Below are 26,429 nucleotides of genomic sequence, written 5' to 3' on the forward strand. Positions count from 1 at the left end.
ACAAACACCACCAATGTCAGTTCTTTATGCTCTGAAAATATGGCACAAGTAGTTTTGTCTTAAATTTCAGATTTTTCTGCTGAGAGATCATTTTGCCTTTTAGAGCCTCTATTTTCCCCTTCCCTACTGATCCAAATGACTCTTGCTACAGAAAAGGGCCCTGTCACAGAGGTGACAAGGCAGTCACCTGAGCATGCATCTGCACGTGCCACCACCTTCCCTCTGTACTAAACACAGAAACCAGAGTATTTCAGTATTAAGAACAGTGTATCTTCCCCACTGGTCCATTATCTACAAACTCTCATGAGCCAAGTGAGGTCCTCAAGGTTTGACAAATTACTGCACATTTTCGCTGCTTGCATTTCTGCATTTTCATTTAGCAATAGAGGAGCTGTTCCTTTCCTGCTTCCCAGCTGAGCTGGAAACTAACAGGCTTTTGTGTATTTGTAACATGGTGTAGAGCAGTCCAAAATTAGCTTGCAGAAATTAGATCATACCACTAAAATCCAGAAAGCACTTATGAACCACACACCTTATATGCTAAAAAAAATTAGATATTAAAACAAAGTCAGGTTATCAGCCCAAACACAAACTCCTCTCTCAGACATCAGCTAAACATCATGCAAGGCTACTGTGTAAGATAGGCCTCGGCACACTTATTTTCCATGGTCATGGGAATGGCAGGACATTTATCATTACCTTTTACTGGGATTTTCCACACAAAAACAAATAGAAAAAAAAGAAAGTAAGTCTAAAAAGGGAAACCTACAAGGTGTCCCTGTGGACCTTAGGCTGAGGGGAGAAATAAAACCTCTCATTTAGGGCAGTGCATTGGAGTGCATGGGGTGGGCACCGACTGGCAAAGGAGGCTCCGTGGCCGAGTGTTTGTGTTAAGAGCAAACCAGCCATGGCTCGATCTCCCCTGCATAAACAGCACCAGCGTGAATGCACCCATTTCTCTACAGACAGCAGAGAAAAATTAAAGCTTTCTTGTTAGAAATTTCCAATCTCAGCTTACTGGTGTTTATTTGAACTCCAAAATTATCAAGTAGAAAAACCAACCAGTATTCCTCACCAGGGAAGAAATAAAGCAGCAGCTGTTGTTCCACATCCTGTGTATTTGCTTGTTGTTTCTTGACGAAAACTGATGCAAGTTGAGTTTTGGGTGAGTTTTAGCACCAGGAATTATCTCAAAACTCAGCCTTCACAAAAGCAAGCAGAAAGTTTTCTCTCAGATATAATACAACCAGGTTTTATTTAAGTTCTCTCTTTTTCCCCCCCCACACTGGCAAAAGTTCAGAGGGAGTTTAAAGTTTTGTAAACATTTTAACTACCCCTCTTCCCCCTTTTATGAATTTACAAAGCAAAGGAGACAGGGAGACCAGATTTGCAACAGTTCCAAGTCTCTCCATGCTATTGGATCCAAAAACTATATACAAGTCTGCAGCAGTCTCTGTATAGTTACTGTACATGTTTAGGGACAGGGGGAAGAGAGAGGAGGAGGAGGGGAAGGTGACCCCAAAAAATGAATAAACCCAAACAAAATAAAATCCAAAGCCAAACTGCTCTTGAGCAACTCAAACTGTTTTCTTTAGGCAGTGATGACAGAAAAATAGACACCTTTATACAACTCCACCAAAACTGCAGCGTATCTCCCTTCGCAGGTTACACCCCTCTGGGGACGGGAGATGGGACCAGGGGGTTCAAACTAAGTGCATTTGGCAGTTTTCCTTCTCTGTCGTTTGTGGTGTGTGGGGGGGGGTGAGTGGGTAGGTGGAGCAGGGAAGGTGGTGTTAATCTTTCGGTGAGAGAGGAAGGTTATGATTCCATAAACACTTAGAGGTTATGGATCCCAGTGAAGGTGCGTGAAGTACTTTTAAGGTGTAGAAGATAAGCAGGGCCATCATTGCACAAAGCTTCGTCCTCCAGTGTCTCTCTCCATGACAAAAGGGCATCTCTGCTTGATACCTAAGCACTGCTTCAAGTGACAACCAGCTGAGGCTGCTGGCACGTCTCTGAAAGCCAGGGTCCACCCTCTCCAGAGACTACAGATCCACACTGTAAAGATCCCACTGTCTCTTAAACGAGACAAATTTGCAGGAAAAGAGCTCAAAATAAACTGGTCCTAACCCTCTGAAGGTAGCATTTAAGGGGTAAATTCAACCTGAAAGAAGAGATGCCACCCCCCTTTTTCCAGAGCAGAAGACCCCACTTGTCCACGAAGGCTGGAGAATGCCGACGGGAACTCCAGCAGCTTCAGCATCACCACCTAATGAAGACAGACTCGAGCTTTCCCTCCAAAAATAATGTGCTGAGAAGGGCTGGCAGGGGGTGTGCAACTTCAAACCAACCCAAGCTAAACTGTGCCCGCTACCGCCCCTCTCCTGTTGCCAGTTCTAAGGGTAGCTTATGACTGCAACTCCTGGCCAGGAGAGCACCTCTTGCCCTGATGGAGCAGCCAAGTCAGTATCTGTGTGGCATTTTGGTTTTGACCAACATCTGTTAACCACAAACTCTCTCTCAATCTCTCTCTCTCTCTCCATATGACTGCATGTGTTGGATGTGGTAAGAGTAACCAGGAGAAGGAAGCAATGCTTTGCAGAATCCCAATTGATTTTTTTTTTCCAGGTATGTCAGCAGAATGAATCACAGCACAGTGAAAGCTTGCTGCCCAATTCAGCCTTGTTGTGAACAAAGCCTAACTCCCACCCTCCCGGGACTCTGAACAAAGTCCACTGGAGTGGGCTGACAGTAGGAGCAACGCCTGTGCAGTCCTGGGCAGAAAGGGTTTGCTGGGGCCAGAGGAAGCAGCCTGAGATGATTGATCCTGTGATTCACTGCGAGGCAAAGAACAACACAAGGTGGAGAGTACGGTGTCCAAACAGAGAATCCATGGTTAACAGATGCAGGAAAAGCCAGTTGATTTGCACATGCTCAGTAGTCTTCCAAAGTCTCTATTTCTCCCATATTGAGCCGCTCTGATGAAGCATTCACTGAAAACCCTGTGAACCAAGAAGGACTGGTGTTAAAAATCTGGATGTGGCATACTGTACTTGGTACAAAACATCTGTTACGTGCAGTAGCACCTGTAAGAGAAAATGAATCTAGGGGTAATTCAGTAAGGCTACAGATGCAGTCACCCAAACTGATTTTTTCCTTAATAAACTAAAGACGATCAACAGTATATTTAGATAAGCACCACTTGGTCTTTAAAACCAGATCAGAAAACTGTTTTCAAGTTCCATTTAAAAGATGTAATCTGCAGAGCCAGTACAAGGCACATCTACATGTGGTGGCAATGTGGCTCTGCAACATCTTGAAAGGGAGAGTGCTTAAGGCAACTGGGTCTCGGAAGTGGCTGTCAACACCATACTTACATGGTCTGAGAGGCAGAAATGGCCATTCTGAGAACTTGGAATCCACACATGGAATCATGCTCCAACGCTTCAGGAGTTGCAAGCAATTTCACCCTTTACTTTAAAGTCTCAATGCATGTACCTATGAAATCTAGTAGCAATTACATCTATTTCCATGCTTTTGTACAAACTTCCATCTCAGGACTACAACATGAAAACGTACAAAGTTACCCAGGGCCATGCAGGTGGCTCAAGATGCACCCAAACTTCTACCCAACCTTTTAGCCTTATGTGCTGAGGACATGATGAACATGAGAAGTGTGAGAAAGAGTGAAAACGCTTTCAACAAGGAAACAAATCCAATCTATCAAATGTAGCTTTCCTACTGAAATTCCGTTTTTAAGGCTGTACCAACCCCATCTGGAGTATAAGAAGGCTACTAAACACAAAGTTGTTGAGAGTCAGTGTTTTGAGAGTGCTACATTGGTTTGCTCTGTGCTAGACAACCAACTGCTTTCCACTTATCTTCGAGAGACAAGAAATGCTCTGTTCGGTCGGTTTAGGAAAATTGTTCTGGCTCCCTCTCGTGGTAGTGTGGCCTAAAAGCATCTGAAATTATTTTGTAAAAGAGCAAGTGTATGCATTTTTTAAAAGCTGCATGGGCTACTTCTCTTACAGCTGCAACTTCTAAATTGTGTTTAGTGATTTCTTCTTCACATTACATGAGTTGGGTTTTTAATATATTCAACTGAGCACCCAGATCAGACTGAGTGGATGGGCACCTTGGGGTGGTGTAAGTCAGGATTCAACCGAGAAGTTCCATACACACCAATGTGGAAATCACTGATTTAGTTGAAGAGTATTGACTTTGGTAAGACCAAAAATAAAAGAAAGACAAAAACCAGAGGCAGGGCTCTGCTAGAGACTTAAAACAGCAGTGACTTCAGGTGGACAATACCTGGCTGTTCCACAGCAATTGGGCTCAGCAGAAATAGCACAACAAAGCCTGGCCCGGTGCAGTGCCCTGGTTTCCTCTCTGTCACACAGGGCACAAACATGGACACATTTATTCCACATGAACACAACAGTGACCTGTCACCCCGCAGTGTCCATGCACTCCCACCATGCCCTTGTACCTTAAAAGCTACTTCAAAGAAACTTTTCCATCAATGCTACAGGGGCTGGTTAACACCAGCCTCACATAAAAATTAAGACAGAACATAATAAATAAAAGGACTGATAATGATGTCATCATCTCCATGGTCTCCAACTGAAAATCTGTGACCATTTCAACCTTTGCTGTCTTTTCTGACTAGAGTGGTGGTTAGCTCCAGGAAAAAGGTGGGAAGGCAAAGGCAGCCTCAGAAAGCTGCTCCTCATAAAAGAAAGGGAAACATGCCTTTCTTCAAAGAATGAATCAGCATTAAAGCAGTAAAATAGCCATAAATCAACTCAAAAGAGGAAAGGCAATTTAACTGACATCCCTGAACTACTTAGAGGTTTCCAGGTAATAACCCAGGTATCAAAGAGGGAAAGTTTGACAAAGGTTTTCCATGAGACTAGTACAGAATTTTTCAAATCATTAAATAAATAATACTACTGAAAAAATTCTAAAGACATTCCAACTATTCTACTCAAATTCAATATTACCATTTAAAGTCAATAGGAATTCTCTACATCCCCCAAAGCAAACCACCACTACCAAATTAATTAATTTTTAAAAATTAAAACTGACCTAACAAGCTGGGATCTGCTCGAACCATTTTCTGTTTCTTCTTTTTCTTCCCACTCTGCACAGCCTCAAAGTTGGACTGCTGGTTGTTGCTCTGATTAGTCTGAAAGACTGAATGTAGCGAACTGTGGTTCATCCCCCACACTGAATCCTAAAGAACAAATTACGGACAAGATTATAGAGCACAGTGAAGTCTGGTTTATTTATACAGAAAATATTAAGAGAGCCCAAAGCCCTTCCTAAATCCATGCCACAGCTCTAGCTACTGATGTATCCACCTCACCTTCCCACAGCATTTCCCAGATTACCATGCAAAAACACTCTTTGATCTACAGTTGGCCTCAACTGTTAAGTTACAAAGGAAACTTAGAACTGGTAAAAACTGGAAAGCTGCTTTACTGTCTGCCTTTGCCAGGATGTGTAAACCCCTGCTGATGAATCCAGCAGGGGTGCTGACTCTCCAGCCTCACACAGTCCCCAGGGAGAGCAGGGCCACCTTTACCTGCTGTTGCTGCTGTTGCCGCTGCTGACTGGCTTTCTGTTTGGCACGGCGCTCGAGGAACTGCTTGGCAAACTCCTTGGCCTCAGGAGTGTCTCCAAGATAGGCTCGGATGTAGTCATGGACCTCATAGGGAGACTCCACTTCCTTCAGGAAAGAAACAAACGTGGGAACTGCAAGAAGAAGGCAGACCATTAGGGAGGGCATGTTGATAGCAAACATACACATGCAATAAATACCAACGTCAGATTTCTGTGTCAAATATTTACTCGTCTAGCAGCTTGCCCTTTCCAGTTCCCTGCAATAAAGCCCTATCATGTAATGCAGGATGAAACTGGATCCTCATCTATCTGCCTGGTAATGCATCCATGACTACCAGAAATCCTCAGGAGGGCTCTAACTGACAGACTTTAGAACTTTTTCGAATCCCACTGACTTGCTATAGTTAGACAACGAAAACAAGAGGATGCAGCCAGTTCTTCTGGCCACTATTTAATGACATCCTTTTGCTGAGTGCACTGGAAACATTGGTTTGATGTCATTAGAGTCCCTCAGAACTCCTTTGTCAGGAAACAGAACAGATATTGTTCCTCCCATTCCTTTCCATCTCTTACCATCTAAGTTGTTGGCTGTGTTGAGTGCATGAAGCATCTGTTCACACCACTGAGTGAATCCATCCTGGGCTTTATTAACCCCCTGGAACAATTTCAACAGCTTTTCCTCTTCTTCTACCTTCTTGTTTTGTCTACTTGTAATACCTACAGATTTGCTGAGGTAAAGAAAATGCATATAATTACATTATCAGTTACCAGGCTCACCCACAGTACAGTATATAGAACAGTGTTGTAAGACTATTTTACAAGACGCAACCATTTTTAAGAATCAAATAATTTTCTAAACAGGCGACAAAATGAACTGTGAGTGGTCACCTATTAGCTATTTTTGTTGTCAAAACAGATCCTGAACAACACAGGGAAAAAAAGGAAAACACATGAAGATGTTCTAACTGATAAGTGCCAGGAGTGGCAGCCTTTGTCTGCAAAAGCTCCTTCCCCAGTTCCTACCTGAGGCTGGCATTGCTTTTGTTTTTATTGGTCGAGTTACGAGGTCCCACTTCCTTCACTGCATCATCCCAGAAACCCATGTTTGAGTTTTTGGTATCAGCATTGCTCCAGATGCTACTGACTAGGTCAGATGCCCACTGGTTGCTGGGATTAGTGTTTAGAGAGCCCCACACTGAATTCCCAATGCTGGTGTGCAGGTTAGAGTGCTGTTGAGACATAACAAAGAGATGCTGGTTATTAGCACAGACCCAGCAGAACAGACAGAGGGAACTGGCATGGCTGCTTTCCTCCATGTACTGATTAGATAAATAAATGTACCGTGGTATTTCTGACTCTGTTCGGCTGCTGGTGCTGCTGTTGCTGCTGTTTCTGCATCTGCCTTGCCTCCTCCTGCTGTATCTCCAGCAGGGACTTGGTGGTGCCTGTTGGTTTGGTGACATTACCCCAGCCTGACAATTTTTGCTGCTGTTGCTGCTGCTGTTGCTGGAGGGCCTTCATTAGCTCACGCTGCTGACGTCTTTGCTGTTGCATGCAAGACAAAAGTGCTTGTAAATACCTTCAGAAGATCATCACTGTTCAAAAGTCTAACTTGGAAACTGGTTTTAGACTGATTCCACTTTCTTCTGGAAAAGTCTGGCTGACCTATTATTGTTTTGGGCCATTACAGTTCCTCCAAAAAGGGAGATTATTAGCTAACCAGTAAATACAAACTGTTTATTAGCCTGGCACAAACTAAATTTATCAAATCATGTCTGCAGTCAGCTTCTTGGAAGAAGACCTTCTCTCCTACCATCACCTGCTCCCCCCTCAGCCCATCTTCCCTTTAACTGCCCTGGTCTCGTACGTATCTTTGAAGATGTCAGAATATAGACGTGAAATAATTTTATACTGTTTTGTGAACATATTATACTCCCAGGGTTAAAAGCGTGCACTTTTCCCTTCTTTCAGATTCTTGTATTAAGAAGTGATAAAAACTTTCACACGAGTACTTACTGAACCTATGCCTGAAGGATAGAATTTTATTCGGGTTCCTCATCCTCACCATTCCTTCTAATAACTGAAGTGACAGCTAAGCAGTCCCACAGCTGAGTCCCCTCTAACAAGTTGCACTCCACTGCTGTCAGTGTTTACCTCTTCTCGGAGCTGCCGTTCTCGTTCTTCTTCTAACTTTTGAATTTCTGCCAATGACAGTGTGGTCTGGGATTGACAAGCTCCTGAATTTGATTGCTGACCCCATGTTGAAGATGAAGGGAGCTGGGCCAAAACAGACATCATTGGGAATTACAAAACATTTTAGAGAATACTGCTGGAGTGTAATCATGAAAAAAACAGTATAAACCCAGGGGAAAAGAAAGACCACCTTTAAAGTTTAAAATGGTATTAAAAAGTATGAAAAAGTAGGAAATAGAAATAATACATTCTTTGAATTGCCCTCTGATGCATCAGTCTTTGACACAGTGTATCAAGAATAACATAACACATCGTTACCTGAAAAAAAGCAGTCCATTTAGATTTCAAAGACTTTAGGAATTCCAGGCTTTAGAAACTTTGCACTGGCCCTTGCTCATTGTGGCAGAAGAAGCATCTGTGCCCATCTGTGATGCCTTCCTAGTGTGCTTCTACTGACAGAACGTTTTTGGTTTTTAATTTAATTCTCGTGTTTCTTTTCACATCAAGTCTTTACCCTCTTCCCTCTCCAGACAGCTCATCCATCCCTGCTTTGCCCAAGCTACTACAGACCACCCTGAATGCAGCTGTGGCTTTACTTCCCATGCTAGGCTGAGAGGAAGTTAAACTGCAGAAACCTTCAACCTTCATTTTAACTGCAGGTTACCTTCATTTGTGCAAGTTGCTGCTGTTGCTGCTGCTGCTGCAGCCGCCGCAAAGCCTCCTGCTGCTGCTGCCTCTGCCTCATGATCTCCTTCTGGCGCTGGAGTTCCAGCTCCTTGCGCTTCCTCTCCTCCTCCTCCAGCCGCTGCCGGGCCGCCTCCTCCTCCATGCGCAGCCGGCTCTCCTCCAGCCGCCGCTGAGCTTCCTCCTCTTCACGTGCCCATTTGGCAGCCTCCTCTTCCTTCCCAGGACACAGAAAGGAATAAAGTCTAAGGAGACTTTGCAGAATTTAAAAGACTCAACTCTGTGGTACTGATATTCTGACATCTGTTATCTGTAAACTGTGCTGTTTGGGTTGTCCATTTAACTTTACATTTCTCAGGCAAGAAAGCCCAGTAATACAGCCTATATTACCTAAAAAAAAGTTTCCCATTGCTCCACCAAGGAACCTGGAAGAGAATGACATCTCCTTAATTCATACCAGCTAATTTCTTACTACTTTCCTTCTAGTAGATACACACCTTTCAGTCTGAGCTTCTGCCTGCTTATACTACTTACAGTACTGCCACACTTTCAGGGGAATAAAACTTGGCAGAAGTAACAGGAAAGAAGAGACAGGTGACAAAGATGGCATTGCACAAGAAGACTGCCAAAACTGATCATCTCAGACGACACTGAAGATAACAAAGTAAAGGCCCAGAGAGTGCTAATTCAAAATGAACTCTTGTTCTGGTACTGTACTCTGCCTCAGAAAGGATTACAAATACCATGCTGCAAAGCCATTCCTAAGGCTCAAACATGCAGGGAGACCACTCACTCCACCCAAATCTCTTTACCTAAGGCATATTGGATTCTGAATGTTTTGTCTGAAGTCAGGATACAAGTAAACAACCTTTTCACTCACGTGATACTATCTACAAGCTCTGCTTTCCTTGACTGAAACTGATGGTCTCTCAAGCACTGGTGCAAGTTTCAAAGCCTGTTAGTTGTGGCAGCCTCCATAACTAAACACAAGAGGTCCCTTTTGCCATTTTTCACCTGTTTACGAATTAACTCCTCTCGCTGGCGTCTTTCCTCCTCCTCTCTTCTTCTCTCCTCCAATCTCCTAAGTGCTTCCTCCTGTTGTTGCCTCTCCTCTTCCTCCCGCTGCCGCCTTAGTGCAATTTCCTGCTCTCGTTGTCGCCTCAGGGCCTCTTCCTAGAGTTGGGAACAAAATGTCAGTCTGTAAATGCCATTTTATCAACAAACCACATCAGAACACAACAGATTACAGCATTGTCTGGCCAAATAAGTAGCCTCAAGGAAAGCTCCCTAGCTCCAAACTAAGCTCTACCAAAACATTGCATTAAGCACAACAAACCCACATGTTAACAAATATTTTTGATGCAATGGGCATCTCCTACATAAATTATTTTAGTGAAAATATAAACAGAAGAAATAATTGCCTATCTTTGGTTTTAAGAAGAATGGTGTCGAGAATGACAACAAAGGGTGAGACTCCTTTTTCCACTATGCAGCACTAGCAGTACTTGAACATTAGATCTATAAATATTTTAATGTGTGGGTATCATGAATTCCTTTCTTGGGGGGCTGTCAGCTATAAGTTGGAAGCTTTTCCTACTTACAGGAGTTTCTGAACACTGACTGTTCAAGAGCACTACATAACTCAAAACCACATCTCCAGACACCAGAAAGAAGCTGCAGCAGCCCAATGCACTTAAGGACAGTGTTACTTTTGAAGTCTCAAGGGCTTTGACTGGGATCTCCCTATACTATTTAAATACTACGAGTAACAACAGATCTCTTAAGGGCTTTGATTTTGGGCTATCAGTAAATTATTTAAATAGTTTCCAATAAATTATGTTTTGTTTTCCAAGTAGTAAAATTATTTGCTTAACTCAAAAATTAAACATCAGCACCCTTTCCTATCAACATGAACAGACGTTTTTCCATTCTGCTACTTGGGTTTTTTTGAAGAACGGGGACAAGCAGCTTCCTGTGTATTGTTAAATGGGATCCCACCTGAGGACCTCTTCCACCAGTTCTGACTTTCCCTTGCATAAGAAAGCCTTAGTTTTCGCAGCCTTTTCTGACCTCTGATGTCCAGCAACTGAGTTAAGGCCACCCTACTTTTCGCCCCATTCTGTTGTCTCTTTCTGACTTACCTACAAGCTCAACCTGAAGATCTTGATTTTTGGACAAGAACTTTTTTAGGCTTTTATAATTTTATATTTTCCTTTAGAAATGACCAGTACCGCAATCATACTCCTACAAGTTTTTTATAAGCAATACATTAATCACAGGATGGCGGGGGACTAATTGTGCAGCATAGATGTAAACTCTGGTAAATCAAGGAAGTTAATTGTGAAAACTAAGACCCTTGTATTCAATCTGACACCAAAGCTTCAGGTATACACAGCCCAGATAAACTGCACTGGGGTTCCCTAAACAACTGCACTGGGTTTTTCTCTGACAATGAACTTCAGATGCCTGCAACAAAACTGTCAGTGGACAGAAAATCTTTTATAAGCAATCCCATGGCACTGAACAGCTGCTGGCTGCAAGCCAACAATTCACTCATACTCCTGAATATCACTTAAGTGGTTTGGTGCTAGATGTAAGTGCAGTAAGTGGTTTTCTTCCACTAGCTGGACATAGAACAATAGTCTGTGATTCATTTTCTCATTAATCAAATCAGCTTTAAGTGTAACACATACCACCTGAACCATTTTTGAAATTTGGGTCTGTAGTTGTATTAACTGGACACATGCAGTCAAATCACAGCAATCAAGTGTCCCCAATACAAGTGCTGAAAAATTTCTGCTTGCTATGTCTTTTATTGAAAAGGCTACTGAGTAGGCCAGAGGTGCCAGTCTCTTGTTTGCCTGGAGACCACAGAGCAGGATCTCAGCTCAGGAGTCCTTACTGCCAGCCAGGCTGGGAGCTCTCACTGACACAGTACCTGGGAGAGATGAGCAGAGTCACCGAGTCCTCCTGTGGGACAGCACTTCAGTGACATCTCTGCCCTACTCTCCCCTTGGGAAACAAGGCTAGAATTGCCATTAAGAAAGCTGCATGGATCTCCTTCTTGCTCAGGCTCGCCAGGAGAGACACTGTTGAATGACAGCAATAAAAGACTTCTCTCCCCTACAGAACTAAAGATGAACAGTTGTACTGACACGAGGACAAAAAACCCTGTAAGATACGAAAAGCTGGGAACCACAGCCTTTTTTCTGACTCTTCACAGCTATAAAAAAGGTTGTCTTAATATTTACTTCTGTATCTGCTTTTGTTTGAGCATGTGACCAAAACCATTCAAAGCTCCAGCTTTCTGCCACTGACTGGTATGGGAAACAATCAATCCTTTGGCTCTTAGCGTTCCCATGTTCCTAGATTCCTGCTCCAAGATATTCCCAGTGTTCTTTAGCATCTTTCTTAATAATTGTTTTCAAACATAGACATCTTGCTGTACAGACAGCTTATTTGCGATCTTTTAAAACATCTGTAATATTACCCCAAAAAAAATCCTTAAGCAGCAATCCCCAGTTCAATAGACTCTGGATTTTCAAATAAAACAGAGAATTTTTTGCAGTTAGTGACACCTGCAATTCTGCTTGTCTATGTTACTAGGGCTCACAAATCTTTTTGCTCTCCTCCTTGAAACAGGTATTTTAAAGGGAGCATTAAAGACATAATTCAGAGAAAACAATTATTAGCTGGTTGTTAAACCTCAAATTTTGTTCCTGAAAGGAATCAATTATTACAAAGCAGAAGATAGCAGACCAGAGACAAAAACAAAATACAGGAGCTACACAAGCTGGGCATTACTGTTTGCAATTCTACAGTGCAAAGTAATTGATGAAAACTGTGAACAGAACTGAATTCAACATTTGGTATGACATTTCATCCTACAGAATTGAATTTCTATCAGTTATTTTTTTATTTAGAATTCACCATCAACAGCATATTTACTAACCTTATATACTAGTCTTTTATGCAGTATTACATCAAAAGCCTTCCTGAAGTCCAGGCAGATTAAGTCTACTGCTTCACCCCTCTCAGCTCTCACTGTCATCTCCTCAAAAGAAGTTAATCAAATTTGTTAAGCATCATCTCCTCTGCATAAATCCATGCTAATAAATCAGTTCATCCCTGTTTCTACAATGCCTTCCAGTACAGAAGTCAGATTCAAATATTAGACCAGTTTCTTTTTTAAAATACAGAATACAATGTTAGTTTCTCTTTCCAGAGAAGCGCTTAAACGCTTTGTTATCTTTTCAAGATATTACTGCTCAGAATTAAGCATTGTGGCAATTATTGCATTGGTAATGAACTAAGATACTTGCTGTTACTGCTTTTCAACCCCGTTCTGCTTCCTTCGTGTAAATAGTTACTTCCCATGGCATCTCAGAACGGGAGAGTCAGACTGTTTACTCTACAAATCCAAAGTGAACAACAAAACTTTGGAATTTAACAGACATTGTTATACACAGAGGCAAAACTGTTAGAGTGAAAAGAAACAATGCAACTCTACTTGAAGCCAGCACAGGTGACGCACATTGAGTTACCAGGTGATCAGCTGAAAAATGAGTTCTTGTTATTGAACCAGATCTAAAGCAATCTATCTCAAAAGGTAAACTTTTAAGCATATTACTGCTTCAGTCCTAGTTTGACCTCAAGTGGAGGATCCTTTTCCACTGTACAGCACAATGACTTCCTGCACACAAAGTAGGTACGCTAAAGCAAGGAGCCACTTATTTGCAGACTCGATTCCAAAAGATACCATGAAAGTTATCTACGTCATACTGTGCCAATTAAAATAGATCTTCCGTGACAAAACCCAAACCCTGAGTGAACTGAGATCTACAACGAAATTCCAAACAAAAGTAGAGGTTCTAGAGGCTTCCTCTGAAGTGTCTGATCCTTAAAGCAGGAACACCCTTTTACGACTGCCTACCTAAGCTCATAAGAAATACTACAAAGGACAGAATTATTGAGTACTTTTGCCTATTATTCATGCGGTACTTTTCAGGACAGTTACTGACTAACTCCTTAGTGAACAAGCTCAGCCTTGTGCTTGCCCTTATCCTTCACACGTGGAGTGAAAACTTTAACTTTCACTGTCTTTCCCTGCTGCAACACTTAAGGAACAACTACATTTTCTTCCATACAGAATTCAGAAGGAAGTGCTAAAAATGCCAAACTAACAATGTCTCCATTTTGTATTCTTGGAAGATTAAGCACATACTACAATTCCTACATTCATTCTGCTACCGCAACACTGACCACATAATTGTTTTTAAGAAATATGCTTGACCAAACTACATCCTTTCCTTTCCCAAGCATCAACTCAAGTAAAAAAGCTGACAGACTATTACCCAGATCATAATTTATTCAAAAAAATAATTTACTAAGTTAAAAAAAAAAAACAAAAAAAAACACAAGGAAAAAATAAGCTGAATGTCACATCACTTTTTGTCCACTATAGCCCTCTACCTCTTATTCATTTAAAACAGCTGCTCAAGCTCCATCTACTCCAGAACATATCTTCATAGAACACTCGACTGCATAAATGGCAAATAAAGATTAAAACATGCAGTAACTAACTAACTAAAGTCTAACATTGACACTAAAAAGTTGAGAAGGGATATTCCACATGGAATAAAGGCCTTGTGCTCACAAACAGAAACCTATCTTAGAGAAGCATCAAAGCCCATTTCTCAGGTTGCAGTTTGGGCTCTTAAAAAAATCAAGAACAGAAGAATCATAATTTAATATACTCACATGAAAAATATTAAAACTGTCTTCATACACACCTACCAAAGATTAATTGGACCCCACAGGATTCTTAAAGTGAGTTTTATAAAGTATTATAATTAATTAGAGATTAACTACATTGAGGAAACTCACTTGCTTCCTGCGGGCCAGTTCTTCTTCTTCCCGTCGTTTCCTCTCATCTTCCTGCTGCCTCCTAAGTAGCTCTTCTTGTTGCCTCCGAAGCTCCTCCTGCCTTTTCCTCTCCTCTTCCTCTCGTTTGGCCCTCATTTCCACTTCTCTCCTCTCTTGCTCTAGCTACAATTCACATAAAACTATACTCAGATGCAGGTAACGTATTCCTACACCATTTCTTAGGGCAACTCTGCTGAAATTATAGTAACAGCTTAACAGATGAAGCCTCAGAGATGCTCTCCCTCAATTGCAATTTTACCTATCGGCTGGCTGCCTACTGGGGTCAGATTCCTGAAACAGAACAATTTTGGACAATTTCTGTTTGTAACAAACACCAGTTCTCTAGTCAGTCTTTCTACATCAGCTCCTCAAAATACCCTCTAACTTTGGAAGCGAGTACTGAGTTGCTTTGCAGTCATCATAAAATAATAATTTTCAGGAAAGGTACAGAGTCATACAGGTTCAAAGTCACAAAAATAATTTAATACTAGAGTACCTGTGGAATAACCCTGGCAAATAGGACTCTTATGATTCCCCAAACCAGTTCCGGTGAAAATCACAACAATTAAGAGAACAACTACCTGGTCCCAACTCAGGGCTTGGCCTGACAGCTCATGATGATCTCAGTCTAAAACAGAGGTGGCTAGCGAAGAGTTTTAATCACAAATGTAGAACACGACCGCTATTTCAGAGGTCAGTAGTACCTCCACAGCAATGGTTTCCAAACAGCAGTCCACAAGGATTTCATAACTTGTTTTTATAACCCCTATTCTCTTTATGGTGTTTTCCATGAAAACCTAGTCAAAGTCATCCATTGAAGAGCTCGGTCTTCCATTGGCTCAAGAACCACAATTACATTGCAGAAGAGCAATCCCAACTTCTTACAGTACAAAACAGTTTCTGACCTTTGCAGCTTTGGCCTTCTCGAGTTGCTGAAGTTGTTCTAGAGCTGGTCCCTGAGCTGCAGTATCAATGGGCAGATCCCAGACACTGCTTCCTTCCCAGACTAGACAGTGAAGAAAACAAACATTGACAAGCAAAAATAAGCACATGAACAAAACGTAACTGAAATGGGAGAATCTTGGGTATGCTGTTACTATGTTTCAGGAACTCAAATAATATTAACACTTCCACCTTCGTCAGTAGAGGGCCACCTTGTCTTCCTGCAGAACAAGGCTCGTCCATGACTGAAGGAAGGCTGGGTTTCCTAAGAAATTCTACAGAAGAACCAGCTATTCCAACTCCTCCTCCCATCAGAGCAGAACACCCTTAAACAGAACAATCCCTTCAGAGCTAGACTTCCCATGAGCATTGGAAAAATTACCGTATTCTTCACCACTCTCAAATGGAACTTATATAGTGCAAGGCAAAGCAGGCTGATCCAGTTAAACATCATGATGCAAAAATAACTTCCCCTCGTGTCAAAAAGGGAAGGATCATCTCAAAGATGCCGACTCTTAATGCATGGACTTTTCCCAAGAGACCTGACCCAGGCTAGGCACCTTACCTGTAGGCTGTGAAGCTGACTGAAGTTCCCATATTGAGCCAGTGTCCGGCACTGACACAGACCTTGTAACAGGGGGCATCATGTTCTGTTCAGATATTCTGTAATACCAATAGGAAGAGTCAGCATGCCACTTCCAGGGAGGGGAGTGCTCTGAACACGCATGAGATTCAGTAACTTGTAACACATTGCTTTCCTTCCACACCTCTATTTAAAACAAAAATATGATAGGACAACACTAGTTGCTTGCAGAGTTCTTGCTGATCTTGCCCCTGCTGCTAAGTCAAGGGCTAAGCTACAGTTTTGCATTTGCTGCTTAGAGGCCAGTTTGAGAAACAAGCATCCTACAGTACTGCAGAACAGGCAAAGCCCCTCTGTGACCAGCACAACACAGCTGCCAGACAGTTACAGTTTCAACTCTTAATTTCCATAAACACTCTCTGAGGCAAAGACTACATATATAAAGAAGTACTCCATATCCTGAAACTGTTTCCTGTTATTCTGATACATACTCATATTCTCATTACCATCTTTAAAATATGTAATCCTAAAATATGAACAAACTTAACTAGGACAGACAGCTGACAAGATGGAATTATTGTTGTATACAAACTAGAGTACAGGAAGAACAGAAGTCTGGGCCAGCTCACCTCATCTTCAGGGCCTGGAACTGTTGCAGGAGAATAGCGAGCTGCTGCTGCTGCTGGGATGAGAGGGCTGCCTTCTGCTGCTGAGCCAGCATCTGTGCATACTGTTGTCTTCAAAAGAGAAGCAGACAAATGGTATTTGTTCACTTATGCCCAAGTTGCAGAGAGATTCATGCTCTGGGACTAATGCCCACTGACCCATATAACATACATGCTAAATACTAGAGGAAACCACAGAACCGGAGCTCGGCAAGAATCAAAATGTAAGAATACAGCCAGCTGGCTCACATGAGCAGAACCAGACTTCTCTTCACCCTCAGCTATGTCACCTGGCTATTACTGCCCCATGTTTCTCTTGTAAGCTGTGCAACACTACTTTCCTTTTTTGTCTAAATTCCATATTCCATAACTCAAATTAATCTGGTTTTGACCACTGCCCACCTACAATCAGTCTCTTCCCCAGTATGTCAAGGCATTGCCTAGTACAGGAGCAGGCTCTTGCCTCAATCATAAGCTGACAATCAGTATTGAAAAACTGTAATCATGACATATGCTTTCAGGTTCCCCTAAACAAGCAGTCTGACTGCTTTCTTTCCTCCAAGCTGCTGCAAAACAAGCTGTCAGGAACTGGCCATAACTGAACAACTGACAGCTTTGGCAAAATGGATGACAAACTGCTTTGCCCAGCAGGGCATTCCACTGATCTTCAGAGAGCTGAGCAAGCAGACCAAAGGTAAGTTCTGCCTTCTCCATCTCCAGTTCCAAAGATGTGTAGCCTTCCTCTGGCATCACAACATCTGAAGGTCGTTACTAGGACACCTGGGATTCAGTCTGACCATAACAGCTACCTATAAAGCAGGTCTCACCAAAGTAGCAATGTGTAACACTGAAAAGGACTCTGAAAAGTGAGCCTGGGGCAGCTGCACTGCGCTAATCCCATAGACTATCAACATCTCTGGTGTTTGTGGAAGCAGCTATGGCTGTTGGAGGTGAAGCACTCCCAGCCCCACTGCCCAAGGAAACAATGACAAGCAGCTAAACCCAGATGACTAAAGGCAGAGCAGAACAGAGCCACTGGAAGATCTCTGGGACAGGAAGTCTTACTGTATTAAAAGATGCTGATACTGGAGGTGCTGCATTTGGATCAGAGCCAACTCTTGTTGTCTAGTCAGTCGCTCTTGGTCCAGCTCGCCCTACGTATAGGGATAAAAAAAATTCTTTTTCAATAGCATATATACTAGGAGTAGTAGATTGCAAATGCAAGAAATGTAAAAGTTGTATTTTGACCAGAAAAAAAAAAAATAGGAAAAAACCTAGACCAAGATGAAGATTTACAAAGCCTGTGAAATACACAGCACCCTTACTTATCACAGGACCCAGCCTCCCAGCCACAAACCTGGCAAACCAAACATTTTTAAATTACGTTTCTTTTCTACTCTTGCAAAAGTAATCTAACACCAAGTTCAACTTTGGTGCTTGGAACACCTGCAATTCCAAGACAGAGTAGATGACACCTAAATAATTAAGTTCCCACTTGTTTGAGGACTGTTTGAATACTGTAACTACCACATAATTACCAGATGCGGAAGCGGTGCTGGGCCTGGAGTGAAGGGAACCCTGCCCCACATTTTCATGATGTCTCCAAGTGGCTGGAAAGTCTCGTCACAGGCTCTCTTCACCAACAGCGACATCGTGAAGTACCCAGCCTGGAACCACTCTGCCATCTCCTGATTACTGAATGGACCTGAAATCACATCAACCAACACATGTTGTGGGGAAGGGGAAGCAAGGCCAGATTCAGCATGCTGGAAACAAGGAGCTGGCTTTGGTCACACAGTCCCCAGCACCAGGTGCTCCTGTCTGCCTCACCCACTCGCAGGGACACTGCTCATCCAAGGCTGGAGTGTCCATGCACATCTCCACAGGGGCTACAGCACTGCCCCACAGTCACAGGAAAAGTGCATTATGGCTTTCACCTTGCTTTGGAGGGAGACAGGTCAGCTCTGGGGTGAAAGGCAAGCAACCACAGTGGTGTGGGGCTTGGTCCAGCTAATTCCCCTGCTGTCCTCCAGCAGCACTCACTGCTTCAGGCTCACAGCAGCTGCAGCTTCCACTCTGGAGCTCAGCAGTACCTGCTGGCTGACAGTGCTTGAACCATAAGTGCTGCTTTCCCCACTGCACAGATAATTCAACAATCTTAGCCTGCTTCAACTCTTGCCTTCAAATCAGAGGAACTCTCATGTTTTACACAAGTTTTGCTTCTGGAACTTAGCAGATTAACAGATCCATGTCTGAGTGAACAACTTCATTTTTTAGGATAATGAGGATCCAGTTTCTTTCCTTTGTAAAAATCTACACTTTTCCTTCTCTTCCTCTTTTTTCTGAGAAAGACTTCAGTCATTCCTTTCAAAGGAGGGCTTCCATACTAATTTTACGTATTCAAATAGATGTAAAACCAGTATTAAAAATGTTACTTAACCAAGTAAGAACCACATAAATAAGTTTCACAAAAACATCTTCTGAAAAGCAGGAATATTCAGCAACTCTTGCCTTCTGTGTAAGGAGTTACTCTAGAAGGCAATTCCTCCTAGAGAATATGAAACCACAAGAGGTTATCCCCAAGAAGAAATAATTATATGAAGTGTTTACTTTTTGACAACATATTTGAGGAAGTACCTAATCCAACAACAAAAATATGTAGATCACCCAGCAATAAACACCCAGCAGTGACTGACATATACTGAGCAAATAGAAGCACTTCATGGTTAACATTCTTTAAACTTGAAGGGGTGAGAAGAAAACCCTAAAGATATGCAATACCTGCAGACAAGAGATTGGCACAGATCTCACAAACAACACCCCCACCAATCCTATCTGGAGTTCACAGCTGAGAAGTCATTCACACTACACAGTGTGAAGTACAGCAACGAAGAAATACACTGTTTTAACTGCACTTTCGGGAAGCAGATAAGCAGCTGCTAAAACAGAGCCCTGGGACCTCCAAAAGAAAAGTGCCTTCTGAAAGCAAAGATGCAAATATCTATATGAAAGGCCTGCTCCAAATTTCATTGAAAAAGGAAAAAAATTCTTAAGCAAAAACTGAAAGCAGGAAACAGTTCCTATCTGTTATATGAACAAACAGTGCACCGGCTGCAAGCACAATTTAAACAGATTCTGCACAAGCACTGGCTGGTGGAAACTTGATTCCTCTTTCCCCTCAATTCTAAACAAACCACCCTTCCCTGACTACTCCACATCGTCAGGCTGAGTCTAGAAAACTAATTTCATGGTTTCTTGTGGATTCTTCACAACAAGCTACTTCAGTGGTCACGTTCTTTGTTTGTTTCCACTGTTATCTGGAAATCTGAGTAACTACTGGCATGTAAAACAGGCTTTGGTCTAACCTAATTTACAGAAACATAAAATGATGGCAAACCTCAGCCATGATAAAGCATAGTTCTGGATGTTAGGCCTGCTGAGCTCATGGGGGCAGTGATGAGTTGAAGATATATTCAAAACCTAATTCTAGAATGGTAAATTCCCTGTGCTGCTTCTGTTAAAAACAAGCGCCAGCATCTCTTGGTGGTAATTCTGTGAAGACCTCTTTAACAATTCCAGGAAACAAAAGAGGAAGTGTAAATGGCACAGACCTACCCTGAATTTCTCCTTGTGGATCTTTGTAGTACCACTTCTGCATGGCTTCATGGAACAACGGCATAGAGGAACCCTTTGCTCTGTGCTCTTGAATTTTTGCTGCTAGTCTTTCATCATCAAGGGCACTGTCCTGCAGATATGCCACCATTTTTTCTGCTTGCTGCAGGAGACATCAAAACCAGCAAGAAATAAGAGAGTTAGATGGGGGCTTACAGATTTGAAAATGTGTGTGTCAAATACAACCACCTTGTGCTACCCAGTGCTCCAGAGTGTACCAGGAATGACAGGCAGCCCCAGGACAGGCGTGACTGCTACACAAACCTGGGGCTGTCTACCATGCTGGCAGAATCCTGAACAAGCACAGTTCACCTGCTTAAGAAAAGCTTTAGAACAATTTGCCAAGGAGGTCCCAACACAGTACCAGAGCGAAAAATAAAACAGGCATGGGAGCATGAGCACAAAGAAGGCTCTACATCTCAGCCGTCACCACACTTTCATCAACAAGTCTTGTGCTTCACTTACGGGATTTTTGGTTGCGGTTTTGCTTGTTTGATGGTTTGTTTGTTTAGGGGTTTTAACAGACACACACAATTTCTCAAGGCAAATCATATGCAACTTGACAGTGGCCATAAGCACTATGGTCTCCAGCTCTTTAACACAGGGTATAGCATCCTGATCCATAAAAAGACAACAGTTTGAACTTTTGGCCAAAAAAAAAAAAAAGGAGAGAAGCAGCTTTCAGTGTAAAGTTTCAGCTGCATTTCTGATTTTATTGGCTTCAAGTGTTTTTTGCATTCCACATTCCTCCAGTCTCACTACTGTCAACAACAAAGGAATTTGAGAAATTTTACCTGCTCTAGGTGTTTGAGGCCCTCTTCATCATCTGGGTCAGCGGGAATGTTGCCCATGCCTGGAGCAGCTGTGACAGGTGTTTGAACTGGCCGCAGAACAGGATTTGAATTGGAAACAGGAGGAGAAAGATGAGCAGAAGCAGCTGTGTCTGCAGAAATCTGTGGCAAAGGTTGAGCAAGAGAAGCCAAATCTAAAGAAAAATGTTGAAGTTAGTTTATTATCTTTAACATAAATGACAATTACTTTTAAGAACTTAATGCAGAGAATATTCAACGGCTCAAACTTAGCACCAAAGCAAAAGCATTTTCAGATCTTCCTGAAAGTACTGTTTACAGCACAGGCACCCAACCTAACTTCAAGAAACAAACAGTTTAGTTCTATCAGTGCAGAACTCGGCAGATTTCAGCGTATCCCATTTCCTGGCCACACACACTTGTCCATAATGCTCTGCTGAACCACACTGAGGCACATCCACAACGCATTTCAGTGTGAAGTACTAGTGCACTGCAAGCATTTGAGATGGCATATCCAACAAATCCTGTATTTATAGATCAGTCAGTGAATTGTGGCTTTCCATCACAATAATCCAGTCCTTGCCTCTTTTAAGGGGCCAGGACTACTCACAGTGAGTAATGGAAACTTACTAAATTTATCTGTCAGGTTTATTACCTTCCCCTCTGTTGGACATTTTGGCTGACAGTGTATTCTCCACTCGATTCTCTTTATCTTCTGCTTTTTCTGTTCTTTCTGGCACAGACTCTTCCTTCCTTTCAAAAAGGTTTGTCTGCAGCGGGTCTGGAGGCTGGGATTTCGGTGGAGTGTCTGACCTGGCAGCTGGAGACGATGCCTGAGCTGCCTCCTCCACTGCTTCTGTAACAGGGCACAGTCCTAAGTAACTGAATTAACAGAAATTCTACATTGACAGTTGCAGAAGAAGTCCCCCTTACCTGCCACTACTTTTTCTGTTTTCTCCCCCTCTTTCTTGGTCTTTTCATGATCTTTGGCTTCTTCATTGTGGCTCCCTTCAGAATCAGACCTTTCCTCCCCTTCCTCCACAGGCCGGAAGTCCATCTCCTGTTCCTCCGGTATCGGCTCCTTCTGCACCTTCTGCAAAGTCAACGCAATCATCCATAACCCACCCGACATCACAGGACATTTGCTCCAAGTGACCCAAGGGCCCAAAGCAGCTTTTCACCTTTAAAGAGAGAAATGCTCCAGAGGAGTCAAAAGTGCCCATTTCTTCCTCTGCGTCCTCCAAGCACCACTCAGGGAGACTGTCCCTGTCGTCGTCCATGCTGCCGCTGCCGCAGCGCACGCGGCGATAGCCCCGCTCGTCGTCTCGGTCCCGGAAATCGAACTCGAATCTCCGCCGTCGCTCCATGTGCTCCCGCCAGCCTGCGGAACGAGGGCCATCTAAGGCGGGGAAAGGAGCTTTACCACATGGTCCCAGGGCAGCACTCACACAATGGGGCGGGGAGGGGGGGGGAACGACACAAGGGGACACTGACAGCAATTCAGAAAGCCCCTACATGGTACAGAGCCTCCCTGTGAACGGGCGACTTCAAGGACAAGGCAAAGAAAAGGAGCATCTCGCCAATAAGCAGAAGCCTTTCAAATATTGTCCACAGTATATCCCCGCATTATAAATTGTGGAATAAGCATTAAAAACCACATACAGCTAAAAAAGCTGGGCTACAAAATCTTAAACAGGCACCAAAATAAGACAAGCAACACTAGTTGCCAATTGAATTTACCAGCCATCTTTGACTTAAGTCTTTTTTTGGCACCTTTACATGTATAAGAGTTTGTATTTTCCTTCAGGGACTCTGCAGAAGTCTCATCCTGAACAGAACACCCATGTTTTTTGCCTCTTGCCCTTAGATACGCTTTTGTGCATATACATGAGAAATGGTAGTGATAACTGTTCAAATACCTTTGAAAGGACTGGTCAGTCTCTTGAATGGTTTTTTTTAGCCATAGAATACCAAAACTTGGAAAGATAAGAAGTGGGAAAACTTTCCCAATTCAAGTGAACTTCATATTCAGAAGACAATTTCATTCAGCCAAGCTTCAAATCCTCTGAGTGCAATAATGTTATTTAAACTGTAAAGCACTGGCCGCTAAGGAAAACAAATTGGGAGTGAAAGGTCTGTACACAGCTTTCAAAAAAAAGTAAATTCTTTTTTTTGCTCCAAGAATCTGTGCACCATGATCAGTGCAGCCTCACAGTATCAAATGGCTACCAAAACAAAAATCACAGTAAAGGGGAGAAATGTGGTCCTGTTTCATGACTGAGGAATGCTTCCACACTGACCTTAATACCCTAACTATTAATATTAGCCATACAAAAATCCATCTTTGTCTCACAAATAAAGGAAATGTAAAACAAACTCCTTCCAGAAACATTATGAACTTCAATCTTAAATTCTACCAAGAAAACACAAATGTCAGACTTTAACAATGCCTTCACTATTCCATGTGTGCTTATTTGCAAATAATTCCACTGGATAACTTAACCTATGCTTTCTAGTTATGCTTCGCAAAGAAGGAAGTATTAAACCATCAAATCAGTGTTCTGAGGCAATCTTTTTAATGTTATTGAGGAAAGAGATTTAAGTGTGAAAGGTTGTTGACAACCAGACAGCAGTTCTGATTGAGTCCCTGGACAGACAGCTCCTCATGACAAGCAGCAGTGTCCATGTCAGGGCTCCCAGCAAGGGGACAAACAGAGCTATGGCCTGACTCTGGCAGTGCCACAGTGCATGGATGAACAGCTCTGCCTGTTTGCTACCCTAGCCTCACAAACGGCTGAGCATCTCTTCTTCAGCTCTCTTTCATGTGGAATAGGAAAATTCAGTATTAAGAATTTCCTGAACAGCCATAAATGGGCCTGCATTGACAGGAGCTGCTATTTTTCCACAGTTCACATCCCAATACCAGGAGTGCAGCTTTTCATAGTGAGACCCAGAAACGTGCTTTTTGAAGGTGAATTTTGTTAAGCCTGGGCATGTTCAAAGTTCAAATGAATAACGATGTAGTCTGCTTGCAGAGATTTAGTCGCATCACCTTTTACAGCTCCCGCATTTTCAGAGCTACATGGAGAGGCAAGAAGACATAGGTGCAGCAGACACATGCCCTTGTTTCTTAGTAAAAAAATGTTTGTAAAAGCCCAGTTAGAATATAGGCCGTAATTCAGGTCTAAAGTGTCAGGCTGCCAACCTTTAAAGTAAGCCAGAAGTAGATATAAACCTGAATTCTTACCTAAAGCTTTTTAACTAACAACAGTTAGGACACAAACATAGCTGTAGGTTCAGCCATATAGTATCACTAGGCACTAGTTACACGTTCAAGATTTGAAGTGTACGGATAATTTTCAGCTTAATTAACTCCTTGCAATTTTTGGTGACAGTGTAGGTAAAAGACAGCACTACTGGCTGTAGTGTATACAAGTACACATTAGCCTTATTAGCAGCTATTTATGTCTTAAAAGGTATATTCTAACTCAGCACTGAAATTGTCAATATATACTAAACCAATACTAAATGCTAAACACTTAACAAAAGAATAGTACACATTTTTTGGCATATCTTATATATAGACCTAGTTCTTATTTCGCTCAATTTTAGTGCAAGATTCTCCAATGTTGCTTCAAGTTGCTTCAAGATATTTAAGCAACACAAGGAACAATGCCCAAAGGTTTAACTCTAGTTGAATCACAGCACCTGATTCTGAAAGTGGAGTGAATCAAGATGAATTTGAAAAGCTTTTCAAACAAAGCAGCAACTAAAAAGTATTTATATGAGCGTACAGGAGAGTACAGCCTAAGGTCTCTCTCGAATGCTTTTCAGGAAAAAGACCAATTTAAACAGCTAAGTAAATTTCAATTTAAAGCAAAGACAGAAAATCATATCAGGGATTTCTAGGCAAGAAAAAATTATTCCTATTCCTTAAGGCTGACTTGGTAACCAAAACCATAAACATCTATAGATCAGTCACTAGTTTTGAGACCAAAGCAGGTTCTGACAAAACAGACTTACCTTGCAAATTTAAAGGGCGATCATGGCATGAATGCAAGAATTGGAACAACAGAAAGAAGGGCTTTTTACACATTAATAATTTTAAAAGATGGTTAAAAATTAAAAGTAAAAAAAAAAAAAAAAAGGAGAATTTTGAAGCAGCCAATGAATCTAAATCTGTGGTCACACTCTTCTAGCAGATATTAAAGCCAGCCTAAAGATGCTAGCAGGGAGTACACAGAGTCAAGCCAAAGGAAGGACCAGCTAAACAAATGAAAACATTTCTCTATTTTTAGCAGGACATATGACTATACTATTACCTAACACCAGAATAAGTACAAAGAAGCCATTTAAGCCACACCAATTTGAGTTAAACTCATTGTTTAAAGCAAAAATGTGATTTAAACCGTTTTGATAGTTCTGCGACTACTACTAAAAGGAGAATTCAAATACAGCTCTGATGAAAGCTGGAAACAGGACAATACAGCTGTCAGCTCAGGCTATCTCAAAATCAGCAACTTTTCTGCAGATTCACATAAGTCTTTGAACAGGCTTTCAACAATACCTGCTAAAACTAACTTGTAAGGGAAGTTCAGTTAGTTTCTACTACACTGAAATTCAAAAAAGCAGTAATATTTTCCATGATGGAAGTTAAATGAATTTTCAAAACATTCCTCAGAACATCTTCCAAAAACGTTCAAGACCTGAATGAACTTCTAAACTTTGAGGTCTAAGCTTCCTTTTAAGCTAAAGCATGCGGGCTGGTACTCAAAGAACACTCCACTCCTGAGTATCATGCTGCATCACGAGGTAGCTGGCCTGATGTCACCTCAACTAGATAACAAAGCAGCAGTGTCTGATCAACAACTGTGACCAAACACTGGGGAAAAGAAAATTATATTCTTCAAAATTTGCCTTTTAGCCTTGCTCTAAATAGAAAACATCTGATGATAAATCAAGCCTTGGGCTCACTGCTTTTTACTAAATTTTAGTAAAAGAGAACAGCTGTTTGAGAGGAGAGTCATACACAGCTGTGGAGAGAGCTCAGGACAAAGGTAATGGTTGCTCACAACAATAACCATACTGAAAGTCTGGGATGCTGAAAAGGGCAACAGACCCATTGTAAGAGCAACTGGGACTATTTTGTACTGAAGAGAAGTTGTCCACCTCTGCCCCAAAAATGTCCTGTGCTTTCTTTGCTTTCCTATTAATTTTAGCATGGAGCAAAGAAGGCTCAAGTGGGGGGACCTTATCATCCTTCTAGAACTGCCAGAAAGGAGGTTTAGATTGGGCATTAGGAGCAATTTCTTCACTGAAAAAGTTGTC

General features: G+C 42.1%; 1 protein-coding gene across 9 annotated transcripts in view; it reads right to left on the reverse strand.

Annotated features, from left to right (window-relative positions):
• GIGYF2 (GRB10 interacting GYF protein 2) overlaps positions 1–26,429 on the reverse strand; it is a 77,058-nt gene that overhangs the window by 249 nt on the left and 50,380 nt on the right. For 4 of the 9 annotated variants that reach the window (XM_082288323.1, XM_082288317.1, XM_082288319.1 and 1 more), the window contains 20 exons: positions 22,283–22,500; positions 22,035–22,194; positions 21,757–21,957; positions 21,087–21,277; positions 20,236–20,395; positions 18,159–18,325; positions 17,686–17,774; positions 16,585–16,692; positions 15,938–16,035; positions 15,336–15,436; positions 14,392–14,553; positions 9,520–9,678; positions 8,486–8,722; positions 7,783–7,905; positions 6,970–7,173; positions 6,652–6,857; positions 6,202–6,356; positions 5,591–5,760; positions 5,092–5,239; positions 654–3,002 (listed from right to left, as the gene is read on the reverse strand). In XM_082288323.1, the coding sequence (XP_082144449.1) occupies positions 2,935–3,002; positions 5,092–5,239; positions 5,591–5,760; positions 6,202–6,356; positions 6,652–6,857; positions 6,970–7,173; positions 7,783–7,905; positions 8,486–8,722; positions 9,520–9,678; positions 14,392–14,553; positions 15,336–15,436; positions 15,938–16,035; positions 16,585–16,692; positions 17,686–17,774; positions 18,159–18,325; positions 20,236–20,395; positions 21,087–21,277; positions 21,757–21,957; positions 22,035–22,194; positions 22,283–22,500 (3,125 nt within the window). In that variant the 3' untranslated portion in view covers positions 654–2,934. Of the gene's footprint in view, positions 1–652; positions 3,003–5,091; positions 5,240–5,590; positions 5,761–6,201; positions 6,357–6,651; positions 6,858–6,969; positions 7,174–7,782; positions 7,906–8,485; positions 8,723–9,519; positions 9,679–14,391; positions 14,554–15,335; positions 15,437–15,937; positions 16,036–16,584; positions 16,693–17,685; positions 17,775–18,158; positions 18,326–20,235; positions 20,396–21,086; positions 21,278–21,756; positions 21,958–22,034; positions 22,195–22,282; positions 22,501–26,429 lie in introns of those variants that run through there. The other 5 variants (XR_014226714.1, XM_082288322.1, XM_082288321.1 and 2 more) reach the window with 5 other exon arrangements.

This window comes from Coloeus monedula, assembly GCF_965178545.1.
Source record: "Coloeus monedula genome assembly, chromosome: 10".
NCBI lineage: Eukaryota > Metazoa > Chordata > Aves > Passeriformes > Corvidae > Coloeus > Coloeus monedula.